The sequence below is a fragment of the Anomaloglossus baeobatrachus genome, chromosome 4 (assembly GCF_048569485.1).
Source record: "Anomaloglossus baeobatrachus isolate aAnoBae1 chromosome 4, aAnoBae1.hap1, whole genome shotgun sequence".
Classification (NCBI taxonomy): domain Eukaryota; kingdom Metazoa; phylum Chordata; class Amphibia; order Anura; family Aromobatidae; genus Anomaloglossus; species Anomaloglossus baeobatrachus.
Window position 1 is genome coordinate 226,225,197 of NC_134356.1, and position 18,057 is coordinate 226,243,253.

Genomic DNA, 18,057 nt, shown 5'->3' on the forward strand with positions numbered 1-18,057 from the left:
CTCTGAACTAATCTCTCGCTACACTCCAAAACGTAACCTCCGGTCCTCCCAAGATCTCCTTCTCTCCTCCTCTCTCATCCGCTCCTCATGCAACCGACTCCAAGACTTCTCCCGAGCATCCCCAGTCTCCTGGAACTCACTGCCTCAACACATCAGACTATCTACTACACTTGCAAACTTCAAACGGACTCTGAAAACTCATCTGTTCAGAAATGCCTATAATCTACAATGACGCCACCGCCCCACCACCGTGCGGAGCTGCCGCCCCACCACCGTGCGGAGCTGCCGCCCCACCACCGTGCGGAGCTGCCGCCCCACCACCGTGCGGAGCTGCCGCCCCACCACCGTGCGGAGCTGCCGCCCCACCACCGTGCGGAGCTGCCGCCCCACCTACACCCCACCTACTGTCTCCTCCCCAAAATCCTTTAGGATGTAAGCCCGCAAGGGCAGGGCCCTCTTCCCTCTGTACCAGTCTGTCTATTGTAACTTGTATATGTATTCTGTATGTAACCCCCTCATGTACAGCACCATGGAATCAATGGTGCTCTATAAATAAACAATAATAATAATAATAATAATAATCTTTGGAAATTTTGTGTTCGGCTTGAAATCTAGCCATTAAGAGCCCAGTTTTATCCACCAATCGTGAAGACCCCAGTGGTCTGAATGGAGAGCTCAGGGTTATAAGAAGGACTGTCCATTGCCCGGTTAGACTCTTACTACATGCTACCAATCTAGAACCTGCAGATCCGATTGGCAAGCCATAACCAAACCTGGATTATAACACTACATGGACTTCAGCATTGAATGAAAGGATTTGGCTGTGATATCAAAGACTACCTAAGGAAGGAATCCAGCTTGGGACAATCCAGTCATCTGACTACAGACTTTGCGGTACTCAGCCAGCTTCCTAAATCTGGCGTTATTCCATTCTCGGTGGGTGCCTGCCGAAAACGGGGTGCTGCTGGATTGGAGTAAGTAGCCCTGGAAGCTCTGAGGCACGGACATTCTAAATCAATGGTGAGCCAGCGGAACTTGTGAAAACTGTTGCCGATTACATTTTGTGGTTTTGCTGGTTATGAGCTATGTGCTGTTAATTGTTTTGGGGATCCAATAAAGTCTTAATATTGTGATTCCCTCACCCTGTGTTGTCTAAGTAGTGTTACGCCCATGGTTAAGGAGGTCGGGTGTTCAGTTGGGATGAGCCCTGGGCCATGCTGTCTTTCTAAAGACGGCCGGGCCAGCAGACGAGAGCACCCACTGACCCCCCGTGTCTCCACATGGGGTCCATCATGAAATCAGGAGGTCTCCTCCGGTGTGTCTTGAGCTTAAGTACTTCTCGTGTTGGGCAACCTAGACAGCATCTGAGGTGGTAATAGATATGCGAAGCCGCAAAGCTACGAAACGGGGAAAAGTAGAAGTTTGGACTCAGTTGCTGGAAGGTTAATACCCACCCGAGTGCTAGACAAGAAAAGTACCCAACAGAACAGTGGCAGCAGAACAGGATTTTATGGCCATGCTTGTCCAGAAGATTTCAAGTCAAATATAGTGTGTGTTGTTCTGGTTGTTGTGTTGCAAAGAATCTTAGTGTGATGTGTTATCCTGCTACGTCTCCATTGGTCACCTGCAGTAGGATGGCAGACATACCCCTGAAGACTCACATAAGTGCCGCACCCCCCAGCTGGGACAGAACACATTCGCAATTTCAGTCTAGCGAAGTGGAGCGGATCCCAGTCAACCATCACCTGGCTCCTTCTTACAGGCATGTGACTATAAGTATGAAAATTGCATATGAATGATTAGGCACATGATGACTACTCAAACCGTTTGTGGGGGGAGCCAAACTGAATTCCTGCCCCAGGTGCTGCAAAACCTATAAATGTCTCTGCCAAAAGGGGTGTAATTCCCAAAATGGGGTCACTTGAAGGGTGATTTTGCTGTCTTGTCACTAAGGGGCTCTGTGTATGGAATCTGCAAACTATTGGATGAAAATTTGTACTCCAAAAGTCAAATAGCGCTTCTTCCCTCGTGAGTCTCGCCTTGTTGCTAAGCAGTGCTATACAGCTACATATGGGATATTGTCACATTCAGCAGAAAATAAGTGACAATTTGTGGTGCTACGTTTACTCATTACCCTGTGGGAAAATGTAAATCTAGGTCTAAAACAAACTTTTTGTGTTAAAAATGTAATTTTGTTTTCTTCACCGCCCAGTGGTATAACATTTTGTGACACACCTGTAGTGTCAATATGATCACTGTACTGCAAGATTAATTCATTGAGAGGTGTAACTTGTAAGATGGGGTCACTTATGGGGCAATTCTGCTGTTGTAGTACCTCAGAGACTCTGCCAATGTGACATGGCACTCAAAGTATTGCAGCAAAATCTGCTTCTTCCCTTCTGAGCTTTGCACTGTACCTCAAAAGTAGTTTTTGACCGAATTGGCGTACTTAGGAGAAATTGCACAACACATTGTATCATTTGTTTTTTCCAATTACCCTTTTTAAAAATGAAAAACTTGGGGCCAAAGCAACACTTTAGTGGAAAAAAAAATATGGTAATTTTCATTTACTCAATCCAATGTTATATAATTATATGAATAGCACAAGGGTTAAACATGCTCAGTAATCCCCTAGATGAATTCCTCAAAAGGTGTAGTTTACAAAATAGGGTAACTTGCAGGGATTTCTGCTGTTTAGTCATGTCAGGGGGCTCTTTAAATGTGACATGGCATACACAATCTATTCCAGCCAAAATGGCGCTCCTTACCTTCAAGCCGTGTTGTGCATCCAAACAGTAGTTTTCACCACATATGGGGTACCAGTGTGTACTAAAGAGAAATTACACAACAAATGTATGGTCTATTTTTTCCTATTACCCTTGAATAATTACAAACTGTGGGGCAAAAGCAATGTTTGTGGAAAAAATGTGATTCCCCCCATTTTCATAATTTAAGGTTATAAAATTCTATGGAGCATTTGTAGATTTAAGGTGCTCGGCATAGCTAAAAAAAATTTCTTAAGAGGTACAATCTCCAAAATGGGGTCACATTTCGGGGTTTTCCACTATTTAGGCACATTAGGGGCTTTTCAAACACGACATGGTGTCAACTACTGACTGCGACCAATTTTGTGTTCGAAAAGTTAAATTGTGCTCTTTCCGTTCTGAGCTCTGCTGTGCACCTAAACAGTAGTTTCCACCACATATGGAGCATCAGAATACTCAGGAAAAAATGCACCATATAGTTTGTTGTGCAATTTCTCCTGATACCCTTGTAAAAATTAAAGAGTTGGGGCTAAAGCAACATTTTTGGGAAAAAAGTCAGTTTTTATTTTCACGACTCAACGTTATTAAATTATGTGAAACTCATAGGGGTTTAAGGTGCTCACCACACATATAGATAAACTCCTTAAGAGGAGTAGTTTCCAAAATGGTGTCACTTGGGGGGGTGTTGCACTGTTTAGGCACATCAGGTGCTCTGCAAATGCAATATGCCATCCACTATTGATTCAGCTAATTTTGTGTTCCAAAAGTCAAATGGTGCGCCTTCCCTTCCAAACCCTCAGTAGAAATTGCACAACAAATTGTATAGTGTATTTTCTCCTGTTACCCTAGTGAAAATAAAAAAAATGGAACGAAAATAAAACTGAGGGAGAAAGTAAATATTCCACATTGCTATAATCATAGCTCCCAACTGTCCCAGATTCAGAGGTTGAGGGCTCAGACCCATTAGTCAGGGATTTGTCTCAATCTCTTCTCACCTCTGTAGCTACTCCTCAGGGTCATAATTTCTCTGGACACAGACCTAAATTAAATACACAACTCGCGTCTCTGGTCTCCCTGAGACTCAAACTCACAACTGCATGTTAACAGGTAAGTGCTCTACCAATGAGCCGCATCCCACACTCACTGTCAGAAGAATTTTGTATATTTTACCTGTATTGTGTGTGTGTATGTGAGTGTGTGTGTGTGTGTGTAAAAATATATATATATATATATATATATATATATATATGTTCATAGCAATGTATGTCTATGTACCTGTATTCTAGAGGTGGAGAAATAATTAGATTGTTTTGTTCCTATAAAATTTATTAAAAAAAAACTATTTTAAAAACGTTGCAAAAATGTCATTTTTTTCTAACTGCAGAAATGTCATTTTTTTCTTTTTTTGTAAGTGTTTCTGGAACTTGAACCAACAATTGCTGCAGTTGCGGGGAGAAGCTAAACATCAGAGCCACAGGTTCTGGTAAAGTCAGTCCGGGAATTTGGCATATTTGAAGCTGCAGTGATACTAGTACATATAAATGCGTCGTACATTGCCCTGGTGCCACCAAATGTGATGTGCCACGTCTGGGACAGCTGTGGGCTGGTATTTTTAGGCTGGGTAGAGCTCAATAACCATTCACCATCCCAGTGTCATGATCCAGGCTGGCTTTTCCCTGCTGCTGGTTACCTCCAGCTCTGGCCTGGTCATGCCATGGGTTAACTTCCCTTGCCTCGTTCTGGATACCAGAACGCTATATATTGCCTCTCTACCTATGGCTCAGTGCCAGTGATATTTCTGCCATGCAGCGTGAATACTGGTTCTGGTGAGTGGTCCTGATCTGCTCTGCCTCCCTGCTACTGTGTTCTGACTTTGACCCTCCCCCGTTTGTCTGCCTGTTCTGGTCCTGATTTCCCTCTCCTGTCTGTTGTTTGTGTTTCCCTCTGCATACCTGATCTCCTGGCTTCTAACTCGGTTCTGCTTTCTGACTTTGATATTGATCCTCCCTTTGCAGTGACTCGACTTTCCTGGCTAGACCCTGACTGTTTGACTACTCTTTTGCCCCCTGATGATTCGCCCTTTAACATTGCTGAAGTTACTCTGCTATACTTCAGCTGCCTTTCCGTTACAGTGTTTCTTTGTCTCTCCTTCACTACTCTGCTGCCACCTAGTGGGGATTATGCCGTACTGCGTCTCACTAGCCTTTGTACAGCGTGACACCAAGCCTGATAATATTAGGACACAGCTGTCTGCTTTACCTTTACTTGTTGACAAAAATAGGTGGGACCCAACATTGTTTTTTAAAAATTATTTATTTATTCCATTAAACCAAGCTAAACACCCGTTAGTGCCACATGAAAGGATGCAAGTGTATATGTAGCAGAGTTGTGAAATGATATAGCCGCAGGATATCTATCATCTATCTAGCTATAGCTTTATATTTTTTGTGTGTATGTATATGTGTGTTTGTGTGTATTGTGACGTGGGCAATGATAGCATTTCTTATGAGATAGTAAAGGTTATAATTATGAATGATTTTATGCCATTATAATCTGTATAGTTTTCAAAAGAAAAAATGGAGAATTACATTGCACTTACCATCCATTTTTACCCATCTTTATTGGAGGTACATTAAAACTGCAGGCAGGACTGCATGGCAAGTACGCAGGGCACAGACGACAGCCATTTCCCGTGCTAAACACGCTTCTTCAGGTCTCCACCTCTTTGCTGACATCAGATCATTTATTCGCAATAAAGCTCATTGATTGGTCAGCAAGAACACACACAGATTTGAAAAAATGACAATTAAAAAGTAACCAAATATATAAATATACACAACAATACATCATAGAAACACTGACAAGTCGTTTCTTTCATTAAATCCTAATGGACCTTGCACATCTAGTATGAGAATCCATTCGGCTTCACGTTGCAGAAGCAGCATGTGTAAATCACCTCCTCTGTCAGTTAGGTTAACTCTCTCAAGACCAAGGAACAGCATTGTAACAGGGTATGCGACAGAGCAGTAACGGACACCAGGCCGAGGAACAATCCAAAGGGCTTTATTGGAACCACAAAGATAAAGCACCAAACATGAATATAAATCCTTAAAGTCTGCAAGGAGTCCACAACGAAACAACAGATCTGGGGGCACCTCCTGGTATTCCGACGCCAGGGAAAATATGGCAATGGTCCTTATATGAGTTCCTTGAGTCCAACAGGGTGAACAACTAAACACAATCCCACGTGGCCACTGATCTCCAATCTGTAACAGTCCATACACAGGCACTAGGATCTAGCCTCAGCTATAGATCCTAGTCTTTCTCCAGCCGAGATCCAACTATCTGACTAACTTGGGTCTCATTATTCTCCTCTCCTGGGATCAGCCCCGTAGGTGGTCAGAAGGGCACACCTCCCCTGGACATTTGATACATGAAAGGATTCTAGACATCCTGACTCTATTCTGTCTACCAAGTTGTGGATTGGAGGAGTCCCATGCTGAGAAGAACAAACAATATCCCACCAGAAGCAGTACATACAGGACAATAGCTACTGCTGGAGCCTGATTACAATATGGTACAGGCTGGGGAGATATAATGTTACAACCAAAGAACAAAGACAGCCAAGCAACCTATATGACCCTATATGGCATAGAGTACATGAATAAAGGCTGGGGGTTGGGGAGGGACACATCGTTACACACATATATTGGGCATTAGCCCCTTGCGAGTGCAGTGCGATTTTTCTCTCCCCCCATAGACTTGAATTGGTGCGAGAAATACAACCATCGCATTACAATTGTAGCATGCTGCGATTGTATTCTCGGTCCGATTAGGGCTGAGAAAATAATCGCTCATGGGTGCTGGCACATAGAGTAATATTGGTCCAAGTGGAATGCAATGTTTTATCGCACTCCACTTGCTCCGATTTTCATGCCGTGTGTCTTAGGCCTAATAGAGCGATCATGCTCTCTGATCCTTACAAAGAACGATCTAATAGTTTTACCAATGTAATAAAACTTACATGAGTACATGAAAGGTACAATAGTATCGCAGACAGAGAAGATTGGCCAGCTGTAGAAGATTCCAGCTCAGCAATCTGTGATGAAAGTGAACTTTATTATATACAAAAGAAAAATACAATTTATTGGATACATTTCCGTTGTCATGAGCAACCACTTTTTCCTTTGAGTTCACATTACCATTGAAAGCTTTACACAAGTGCATCTTACATGTAGACTTAAATAGATCAATACAAACAGCTACAAACTTAAAATTCTCTGCCGGCCAGAAATTGAGACCTTTAGAAAGCACGGAGATTATATCATCATTCAAAATGTGGGTGAACAGATTATTCACTGAGTTATCAGATGCATTAGCTGCACCTAATTCCTCCATGAAACCTGTTTGTGCTTCCTTCCTCTGTTTGCCTTTATTCTTCTTTGAAAGTGACAGGGATCTTCAAGAAAAATCCCTCTCGAAGTCACTGGTAATGTATAAAAGATGTCAGAATTTGAAAGATATTGTAATCAAAAATAGAGTTAAATCAAAGTCCGGCAATTGGTTGGAAAAAATGATCCCCCAGGGAAATTTCAGGTGCAGCAATTGTTCTTTTTGCCAAGTTCACATTACAGAAAACCCAGTACGGCTAGGAAGATATAGTGGGTACAGAAAGTATTCAGACCCCTTTGAATTTTTCACTCTTTGTTTCATTGCAGCCATTTGGTAAATTCAAAAAAGTTCATTTTTTTTCTAATTAATGTACACGCTGCACCCCATCTTGCAAGAGAAAAAAATAGAAATGTAGAAATTTTTGAAAATGTATTAAACAAGACAAACTGAAATATCACATGGTCATAAGTATTCAGACCCTTTGCTCAGACATTCATATTTAAGTCACATGCTGTCCATTTCCTTGTGATCCTCCTCTTCATTGGAGTCCAGCTGTGTTTAATTAAAATGATAGGACTTTATTTGGAAAGGCTCACACCTGTATATATAAGAGCTCACAGTGCATGTCAGATCAAATGAGAATCATGAAGTCAAAGGAACTGCCCAAGTAGCTCAGAGACAGAATTGTGGCAAGGCACAGATCTGGCCAAGGTTAAAAAAGAATTTCTGCAGTACTCAAGGTTCCTAAGAGCACAGTGGTCTCCATAAACCTTAAATGTAAGAGGTTTGGGACCACCAGAACTCTTGCTAGACCTTGCTGTCCAGCCAAACTGAGCAATCCTGGGAGAAGAGCCTTGGTGCGAGAGGTAAAGAAGAACCCCAAGATCACTGTGGCTGAACTCCAGAGATGCAGTTGGGAGATGGGAGAAAGTTCCACAAAGTCAACTATCAAGACAAAACAATCACTGATCTCGGGGCGACCAGCCAGAGAAAACACTGTCGGCAGCCAGCAAAGGTGCTCAACACAGTGAAATCCTAGGTGCATTGCCCCCTGGTAAGTATGCAAATCAAAAAGGTCCGTGGAGCCTCTGTTAGGAGTCTCGACACGGAAAATAGCCAGATATCCCTCCGGGAAGGACCTAGCCAAGGAGTGGCTCTTTTTAGGAGACCACCATAACCACCATACTAAGTGGCCCTTTTAGTAAATATTTTTCAGACGAGACTATTCCCTTACAGGTATATAGAAATACTTTTTGTGACAGATTATACCTATTTCTAAAATTGCATTTTATTAGAATATATATTTAAAACCACAAACTACAAAAATTCACACCTAATAAGGGTTGACACTAATAAAGATCCCAAAATGCCTTTTTTATTCAAATTATCCCATATAGGGGAGAGAAGGTCTTGTAGGTAAATGTATATAAGCTGTGTCCGTAATAATTTAGGGGTGATCTCTATATCTTATCCCTAAACAGCTTATTCCTACCTGCCAATGGAGTGCACCCTTATTTTAGCGATGCCCCCATTCCTCGACGGCTTTCCTTTCTCTCACCCTTTTCTCCCTACTTAAACACACAGCTTTTTTAATTAGTGGGAGGAGGGTTTTCATTCTTTACTTTATTAGGTAGTGGCAACCCACTATTTGAACATCTCAATCTATTGTAATTAGTTTTACTATATTTTACATTCAAGGTCAAGAAAACATTTACATAAATTTAATCCTAGAATGTCCCTTAATGTACTTTACCCTGCTTGACGATGGAGGACATTCTAATTTGTACAATGCCCCCATTCCTCGGCGGCTGTCCCTTAGTGATTCTCTGCCTCAAATCATAGCGCAAACCAACTAAATGTACGGGACTAATCAGATATTCAAATAACTTATCTGCTGTTTTTCAAAGTCCTGAGATGTTTTCATATCCGTAAATAGTCATATTTGAAAACTCGACGAATTTCCCTCCATCCCCATACTAGATGAGTTCATCAGGAGATTCATAGTAGGGCGTAATAGCCTCCTTCAGCAATGTGGTCTCCACGGATCATAGAATGGTATTATCATAAATTTGAATAAATAAGGCATTTTGGGATCTTTATTAGTGTCAACGCTTATTAGGTGTGAATTTTTGTAGTTTTTGGTTGAGTTTGTGGTTTTAAATATATATTCTAATAAAATGCAATTTTAGAAATAGGTATAACCTTTAAGTAAATATCCAACTCTTGACGAGTTTAAGGATATGACAAGGGAAATACCAAGGCCAGGTATCCATCCACAGACAGCTGTTTTGGGGTATTGCCCCTCATCAGTGTGGAGTAGGATTCTGGCTAGGTGGGAGCAATGCCTAGTAGACCAGCAAGACAAAACAATCACTGATCTCGGGGAGACCAGCCAGAAAAAAAACACTGCTGGCAGCCAGCGTGAAATCCTAGGTGCATTGCCCCCTGGGAAGTATGCAAATCAAAAAGGTTCGTGGAGCCTCTGTTAGGAGTCTCGACATGGAAAATAGCCAGCTATCCCTCCGGGAAGTACCTAGCCAAGGAGTGGCTCTTTTTAGGTGATCACCATAACCACCATATTAATTGGCCCTTTTAGTCAATATCCAACTCTTGACGAGTTTAAGGATATGACTTCACGGGTTCATCAGAGTTCATTGGGAACTCCGATGACCTCCTGGACGTCACTGCACACACTGCTTGCTGGATACTCACCTGCTTGCTGGATACTCGGCTCACGCTCACAGCAGAGCCTGAGCCGGGGGTCATTAGCATATTGCATCCGATGCGGTCGCATCAGATGCCATACTCTCGTGTGAGTCCAGCCTAAGTTCCTTTAGAGGACTTGAACCTTCAATGATCTGACACTTGTTATACAGTAATAAGCAAAAGAGTAACAATGTTTTGAACCTTTGACTTTCAGGCTCCATATCTCACCATCCACTACAGATTTGAACATGAGACTACCTTCATTTTATGGTCAAGCATAAGTTGTTAAGGGGATAATCCAATATTGATTGCATAAAACTGTATCTTGAATATGTTTTGGTAAACAGCTAAAATGTCAACATCTGTGTTACTGTCCAAGTATTTGTGGACCTAACTGTATATTTCATTCTACCTCCTCCAGACATATGATCCATATGCTCAAAGAGTTCCAGTTTTCTTTCATCACTCTACCTAATACAATTCCCAAATATTTGTGGCTTATTTATATGGTTTGGGCATATTGGAGCTGACTTTTTTGTGCAAGCAGAAAATACTCAACATGTACATGAGATTTCAGGATTCTCATTCACTTTGCAGGCATCAGAATTTCCTTTGGGTTTTGTGACAAATCAACATCAAAATACATGACAAATCTGCAATGTGTGCACAGGCCCTAAGTGTATCTCTAAGAACATTCAGTGTATTTGCCTTCTTTTTATACGCTTTCCTTGTCTTCTTTTAACTTTTTGGACCACTCTCTTGATAACCAGCCTAAATTAGTGAACTGGAGGCCATTTCCCATGAGGAATGGGCTATTCCTGTTCAGGAAAGTTACCAGATACCAGTTATTTGAAGTAGGTCATAACAGTCAAAGACTGCTCTACCAAGTACTGTGGCATTGCTGTATATAGCACAGGTGATCAGTGTGATGGTGGGATATTGTGGGTCATGTACCATTTTGTGTGGTTTCATGTTTTGGGCATGGTGGTCTGCCTATTCGATGTATTGTTTATCCTATCTACAGGGTTATAGCTTCTTGAAGCGCTTCTGTCCCTAGGTGTGGGGGAGGGTGCCTGGAATCCACCTAACCTCTTTGCTTACCTGGGGGGATGAGGCAGTCTGAGAACTTGAAGAGAGAAGGAAGAAGATTGATCCTCTGGGAGGGAAAAGCTGAGGCTGCAGCCAGCATGCCAGAGATACTATGAGAAACCCCCATTTGCCTGCAACAGGACTGCTGTAGGATTGTGACTGATCCCTGGGACATTTATGCCATTACTGGACAATTTTACCCTCTGTAAAGTGGATTATTTGATGGTCGTTCTGTACAACATGGAATAAATATGCTTTGGATTGTTCACTCATCTCTCGCTCTGTAGATTGTGTGATATCGGAGAAGGACCCCGTTACAATCAGATAATCACAGGCCCAGTAAAGGGATTACCAATTACAATAAAATAAAAAAAATGTTTAAAAATTTTAAATATTTAAAAGTTCAAATCACCCTCCTTTTTCCTCCATTAAAAATTAAGAAATATATATGTTTTAAAATACACATTTATGGTATCATTATGTATATAAAAATCCAGTTTATCAAAATTTAAATTGATTAACGTGGTAAATGGCATGATAAAACAAAACACCAGAATTGCAGTTTTTCGGTCACAGCAACAGAGCAAAACAATGCAACAAGGGTGATAAAAAAAAGAATCGCATGTACCCCAAAATGGTACTAATGAAAGCATCGGCTTAGGACACAAAAAACAAGCCCCCACACAGCCCCATTACCCCAAAATTGAAAACATTACGGCTCTCAGAAAAATGACAACCAAAATTTTTTTATATTTCTACAAATTTCAGAATTTCTTGTTTCACCTATAGGTAAAATATATCTTTGTACCATTTAGGCAGTAGAGATAATTTTTTTTTTTTTAAAAGAACTGAAAGTCCTCAGTGGTTGATACCTTTTAATGGCTAACTGAAAAGATGGTTTCACCTAATTACTGACTATGACATTCTTTGTGCGAAACTTTAGGATACATAACTCAGTGCCACCAGGTAATATAAAGGAGAGGAGCGTGCCTATTAAAACCCAAGGTCTTGTCTCTCTGTCCCACAGCTGATGACATGTAATGCATGCAGACCTGGCGCTAGTGATCACTGAGGCATGCTACGTCTCAGGCTACACTGACAATATAACTGTGACTGTAGGAAGGGTGGAAAGCTTACTGGAGGAGGCGTGACTTATCAAATGTTAGTTTCAGAACTGCTGGAAACAGAAAATAGTGAAGAAAAGGGAAGTACATGGGAGGGGGCAGCAACACTAGGTGACTATGAAACTTCACTAAGATCACGTGAAATAGGTTTTGTGCTTAAGAAAACTTGAAGGAATGAGTTTCATACTTTTTCTGGTATACATCTGAACCTTATAGTGATTCTTTTACATAGGGGAAATAGACACTTCCTCCAGGGTGCAGAGACTGCTACATCCCAGCCATTAAGGAAGAAGACCCCATGGTTTTCTGCTGTATGGACAGTGTGGCTCTGTTGCCATGTGTCTTGGTCATTTGGTCCTCTGCAGCGTTTATTGCTTCTTACATCTTTGCAGTACTTGAGGGACATGTGGTACCTTTTGTACCTTATATCAGGTAAGACTCTTAATGATATCAGTGTTAGTATTAAGTGTTTTAGAATTATATATTATACTGTGATTGCTTTCAGTTTGTCTGAGATATCAAATCTGTACATTTTTGTAATTTCCCTTTTTTGTTGCCGGGTCCGTTTAGCTAGTCTTTTGCCTGTTTGTTAGTGAAACCACACACTCGCCTGGTAGAGGTAAATGCTCAAGTTTATGGGGGTATATATCTATGGAAACATGTAAACTACTATATATATACTGGTCACAAAAATAAAGGGTACACCAAAATACCACATCCTTGTTTAAGTATTCCCTTTATGTTTTTGAGCAGTGTATATATATATATATATATATATATATATATATATATATATATATATATATATATATAATATATATTAGCTATGGGAAAATTACATTTTATATATATATATATATATATATATATATATACAACCAATTTTCAGACCAGCACTTAAAAATAACTTGGGTGCAAAATCCTTCACAACAGCATCCTATCGTCCCTTCAATATTTCCAAAAAATCAGAAGGCAGCACTCCACTTCTCTTTCAAATAAAATTTACTGTAATGGCCCATATCACAGGACATTTCGGTCAAAGGCTGACCCTCTTCCAACTGTTGGAAAAAGGTCAACCTTTGACCGAAATGTCCTGTGATATGGACCATTAAAGAAGATTCAATTTGTAAGAGAAGTGGAGTGCTGCCTTCTGATTTTTTGGATATATATATATATATATATATATATATATATATATACATACATACACACCCCGTGTGTGTGTATGTGTAATATATATGTGTATGTATATATATATATGTATGTATATATATATATATATATATATATATATATATATATATATATATATATATATATATATATATATATATATATATATATATATATATACATAGTATATAGGATGAATAGATGCATTTCAGATTTTTTTAATACAATCGCTAATTTTAAAAGGCATTTGCTATGGTTGTATAAAGAGATACCGCATTGTTTTTTGTTTTTGGCACAAATTCTAATTTTTTCATCCACAGTGCATCTATGTGTCCCACTTGATTGACTCGCCTGAGTGTTCATTTTTATTTCACTGAGGGCTAGGGAATAGGGCGCTGTCAAAAATTTCTAGCAACAAATTATTGCTGAAGGTTTGGTGATTTGTAACCCAACACGGCCAATTCTTCCCCCAATTTCCGTCATTAGTGGACAATTTGAGCACCTGGGCTGTTGGCTGTTTCTTGGGAATTGATCTGAATTTTTAGCGGGTTATTTCAATTTTGATGTTTTGGTTGTCCATGGTGTACTATATTGATCACTAAAAAAATTATAGTGTAGGTTAACTTTCCATGAAACTACACGTCTACATTAATGAAATGTATAAAGAGTAATTCCCTTTTAGCCTATGTGCGGACGCTGCGGATTTACTACGGATTTGCTGCAGAAAATGTGTCTAATATTTCTGCAGTCATTCCCCAGCAAAACCTATGGGTATAAGAATATGCTGTGCGCACACTGCGTTTTTTTTATACCTGCGGATTTACACGTGGAATTTCCGCTGCGAAATTAGGTTATGTGCCCACGGGACTATGTACCCGCAGATATATCCGCAGGTACGGCTGCAGGTTTCCCGTAGCTAATCCCCGGAATCCGCAGCTATCCATTGCTGTTGTATTCCAGCGAAATAGCTGCGGTAAACCTGCGGACATTCATGCGGCTTACCTACAGAAGTCCCGGCCTCTATCTCCATAGTGGAGGGCCGGGATTTCCGCAGGTATATCCGCAGAAATAATTGATATGCAGTTACGTGCGGCTGCGGGACATCCGCAGCATATTCTGCAGCCGCACATAACGCAGCATGGACACAGACACTCCCCGTGTCCTATATGATAACATGGATTGTGTCTGTACTTGCTAAAACCTGTGGATTTACCTAAAAAATCCAGATAAATCCGAAGGTTTTCCGTGTTAAAATCCGTGGGTACATAGTCCTGTGGGCAGATAGCCTTAATGTGCATGTCACTTCTTTTCTGCAGGAACCTGCGGTTTTGGCCTAAGATAGTGGTAAAAAACCGCAGGGAATAACCTGCGGAAAAAAACAAGGCAAAACCACGGCAAAAACGCGGGTGCAGTTTTACTGCGGTTTTTGCCACGGGTGCGGTATTCTGCCAAAGGGTGCAGATTTTTCTTAAGAAAAGTTAATTTTCTAGTGCACACATAGCCTTAATGTGTGTGATCAGAAAAAGCTTAACCTATGAATGAACAAACCACCAATTATAAAGTGAAACGTTAATTGGTAACAGAAAAAGCACACAGAAAAAACAATTCCAAACCTGATGCCTGATCCAATACATCGAAATACTAAAAGATGAAATGTATATAAGCCGCATATGTTAATGAATAATACAAACAAGACCTGGGATATGATAACTGCATTACTGCCTATAAGGGCTCCTGCATAGTGGTACAGGTAGATAAATAGATATACAAGAATAGGGAGAATACGTCTGAACACTAGTCAAGAGTACAATAGATATGACAAGAGAGCACTACGTACTGTTATAGAGATAGCATGCAAGTAAAGGTACCGTCATACTAAGCGACGCTCCAGCGATCCCACCAGCAACCTGACTTGGCAGGGATCGCTGGGCGTCACTACACAGGTTGCTGGTGAGCTGTCAAACAGGCAGATCTCACCAGCGACCAGTGACCAGCCCCCAGCAAGCAGCAACGCGTGGAAGCGATGATGCGCTTGGTAACTAAGCTAAATATCGGGTAACCAACCCGATATTTACCTTGGTTACCAGCGCACACCGCTTAGCGCTGGCTCCCTGCACTCCTAGCTAGAGTACACATTGGGTTAATTACCCAATGTGTAGTCTGGCTATGTGTGCAGGGAGCAGGGAGCCGGCACTGACAGCGTGAGAGCGACGGACGCTGGTAACGAAGGTAAATATTGGGTAACCAAGGAAAGGGCTTCTTGGTTACCCGATATTTACATTGGTTACGAGCGTCTGCAGAAGCCGGCTCCCTGCTCACTGCACATTTAGTTGTTGCTCTGTCGCTGACACACACAGCGATGTGTGCTTCACAGCGGGAGAGCAACAACTAAAAAATGGTCTAGGACATTCAGCAACAACCAGCGACCTCACAGCAGGGGCCAGGTTGTTGCTGGATGTCACACACAGCAACATCGCTAGCAACATCGCTGTTATGTCACAAAAGTCGTGCCTCAGCAGCGATGTTGCTAGCGATGTTGCTTAGTGAGACGTGGCCTTAAGTTGGTGCCTATAGGAGCTGATGATAGTAGGTAAAAAAAGATAAGTAGATGTACAAAAATGCAAAGATGAAGTGCAAGTAGTGCCTATAAGAACTGATGCATGCTGATACAGGTGGAATGGAAAGTATGCAAAGGTAAGGTGCATGCATCAGAACAATAAAAAAATGTAGTGCCTATAGGAGCTGATGCGTGTGAATACAAATGAGTGGATGAATGTTCAAAAATGAGGTGCATGCATGGAAACAATTCATATAGAAACAGCATGCAGCTAAATTGGTGCCTATAAGAACAAATGCAGGTGAGAGAGGCAAATATACAAAATTAAAGTGCATGCATAAGAATAAATAGCAAACACACAGGTAGTGTTTGGGGAGACGGCTGTACACTATTATGGATGTAGTGTGCAAGCCACATGCTCACGATATGTGCAACTGAACACTAAGTAAATATTGAAGGTATGCAGCACTATCAATAAAGGTGCCCAAGCTAAAATAGGACCAGACCTGTATAAACCTGTGACCAGAGGTGACTGGGCCATATAAGAAAACCAATTAGGTGGTTATACAGACCAAATCCATGATGTGGGTCCCAAGACAAAATAGCATAAAGAATAGAGAGGGAGGCGAACCGCCAGGGCCGGATTATAGGCGGGGCAGGCGGGGCTCCAGCCCAGGGGCCCCCACCAAAAGAGCTTCTAAGGGGGCCCCCACCATACTTGGCACTAAGCACCTGTCAGCATTTTTTTTATTCTTCACACCCTCTCCCCCTCCGTAAAGACAGTCTAATAAATCCGCTGTGTTTTCAGGAGGGGGGTGTTGGAGCACCGCTATTTGCATCTGCGTCTTTAAGACGCAAAAACAAACTGCCGGCACAGGACGCTGATTGACCCCGGAAGTACCAGCGGCCTCTTGCACTTCCGGGGTCAGAGGTGTGCTAATGCTCCCTGCTATGTGCTGCGGCCATACCCAGCGAGGGGCGGGGGGCAGCTGCCCCCCCTAGAAGCAGGGGCACGGTGTGGTGGGCCGCTGTATCTGCTGTCACCGCTGCGCTCCTCTACAGTGTGTACATTCCAGGCACACTAGCAGGAGCAGGAGGCAGCGCGCTGTGCCGGCTCTGCTGTGTGCCAGCATGTACACTGCAGAGGAGCGCAGCAGAGCCGATGACCTCAGCTTCCTCTTTCCATTCCTATTCAAATGTATTTGCGTCTTTCAGACGTAAATACATTTGAACAGCGCGCCGGGACTGGGCCCCGCTCCCGACGTGCAGCAACGTGATGAGATCAGCACCTTGCTGACATCATCACAGTGCTGCGGGCGCGCGCCACACAGGGGACATGAGGAAGCCAGCGCTCCATGAAGGAGCTGAAGAGACAGGTTTAATTAATGGGGATGAGTGAGGAGGGGCTGAGGACACATAACGGGGAACATTTGTGAAGGAACACAGCTCTGTGACAGGCAGAGGAGGAGTACTGTATTCCGAGGGAGGGGGGGGGGAGGCAGGAGTGTGTAGGGATGGGGCAGTGTAATTTGTGTGTGTAGGGGGTGATGAGGGTTGTATTGTGTGTGGGGGGAGGGGTAACGGAGGGTGCATTGTATTGTGTGTGGGGGGAGGGGTAGTCGAGGGTGCATTGTATTGTGTGGAGGGAGGGGTAATGGAGGGTGCACTGTATTGTATGTGGGGGGAGGGGTAATGGAGGGTGTATTGTGTGTGTGGAGGGGAGAGGTAATGAGGGGTGCATTGTATTGGGTGTGTGGGGAGGGGTAATGAGGGGTGCATTGTATTGTGTGTGGGGGGAGGGGTAATGGGGGGTGCATTGTATTGTGTGTGGGGGGAGGGGCAATGGGGGGTGCATTGTATTGTGTGTGGGCGGAGGGGTAATGGGGGGTGCATTGTATTGTGTGTGTGTGTGTGTGTGTGTGTGTAGGGGGTGATAGGGGGTGCATTGTATTGTGTGTGTGTGTGTGTGTGTAGGGGGTGATAGGGGGTGCATTCTAGTGTGTGTGTGTAGGGGGTGATAGGGGGTGCATTCTAGTGTGTGTGTGTGTGTGTGTGTGTCAGAGCTGTGTGTGTAAGAAGGAGTACTGTGTGTGTATATATGAATTAGGGCAGTCTGTGCGCCCCCCCCGAACTATATGTGTTCCCCAGAGCGCTATGTCACCCATCCCAGTAATGAGTACACCACCAGAGCTGTTTGCCACTCCAGTAACGTCTATGCCCCCTGCCCCTCCTGTAATGTATATATTGTAGC

The 18,057-nt window shown here is 42.5% G+C and overlaps 1 protein-coding gene across 1 annotated transcript in view; it reads left to right on the forward strand.

Moving 5' to 3' along the window:
• The first annotated feature begins 12,200 nt into the window (after positions 1-12,200).
• DRAM1 (DNA damage regulated autophagy modulator 1) overlaps positions 12,201-18,057 on the forward strand; it is a 100,311-nt gene continuing 94,454 nt past the window's right edge. Inside the window, exon 1 of the mRNA XM_075342395.1 lies at positions 12,201-12,508. Coding sequence (XP_075198510.1) covers positions 12,375-12,508 — 134 coding nt within the window. The 5' untranslated portion in view covers positions 12,201-12,374. The remainder of the gene's footprint in view (positions 12,509-18,057) is intronic.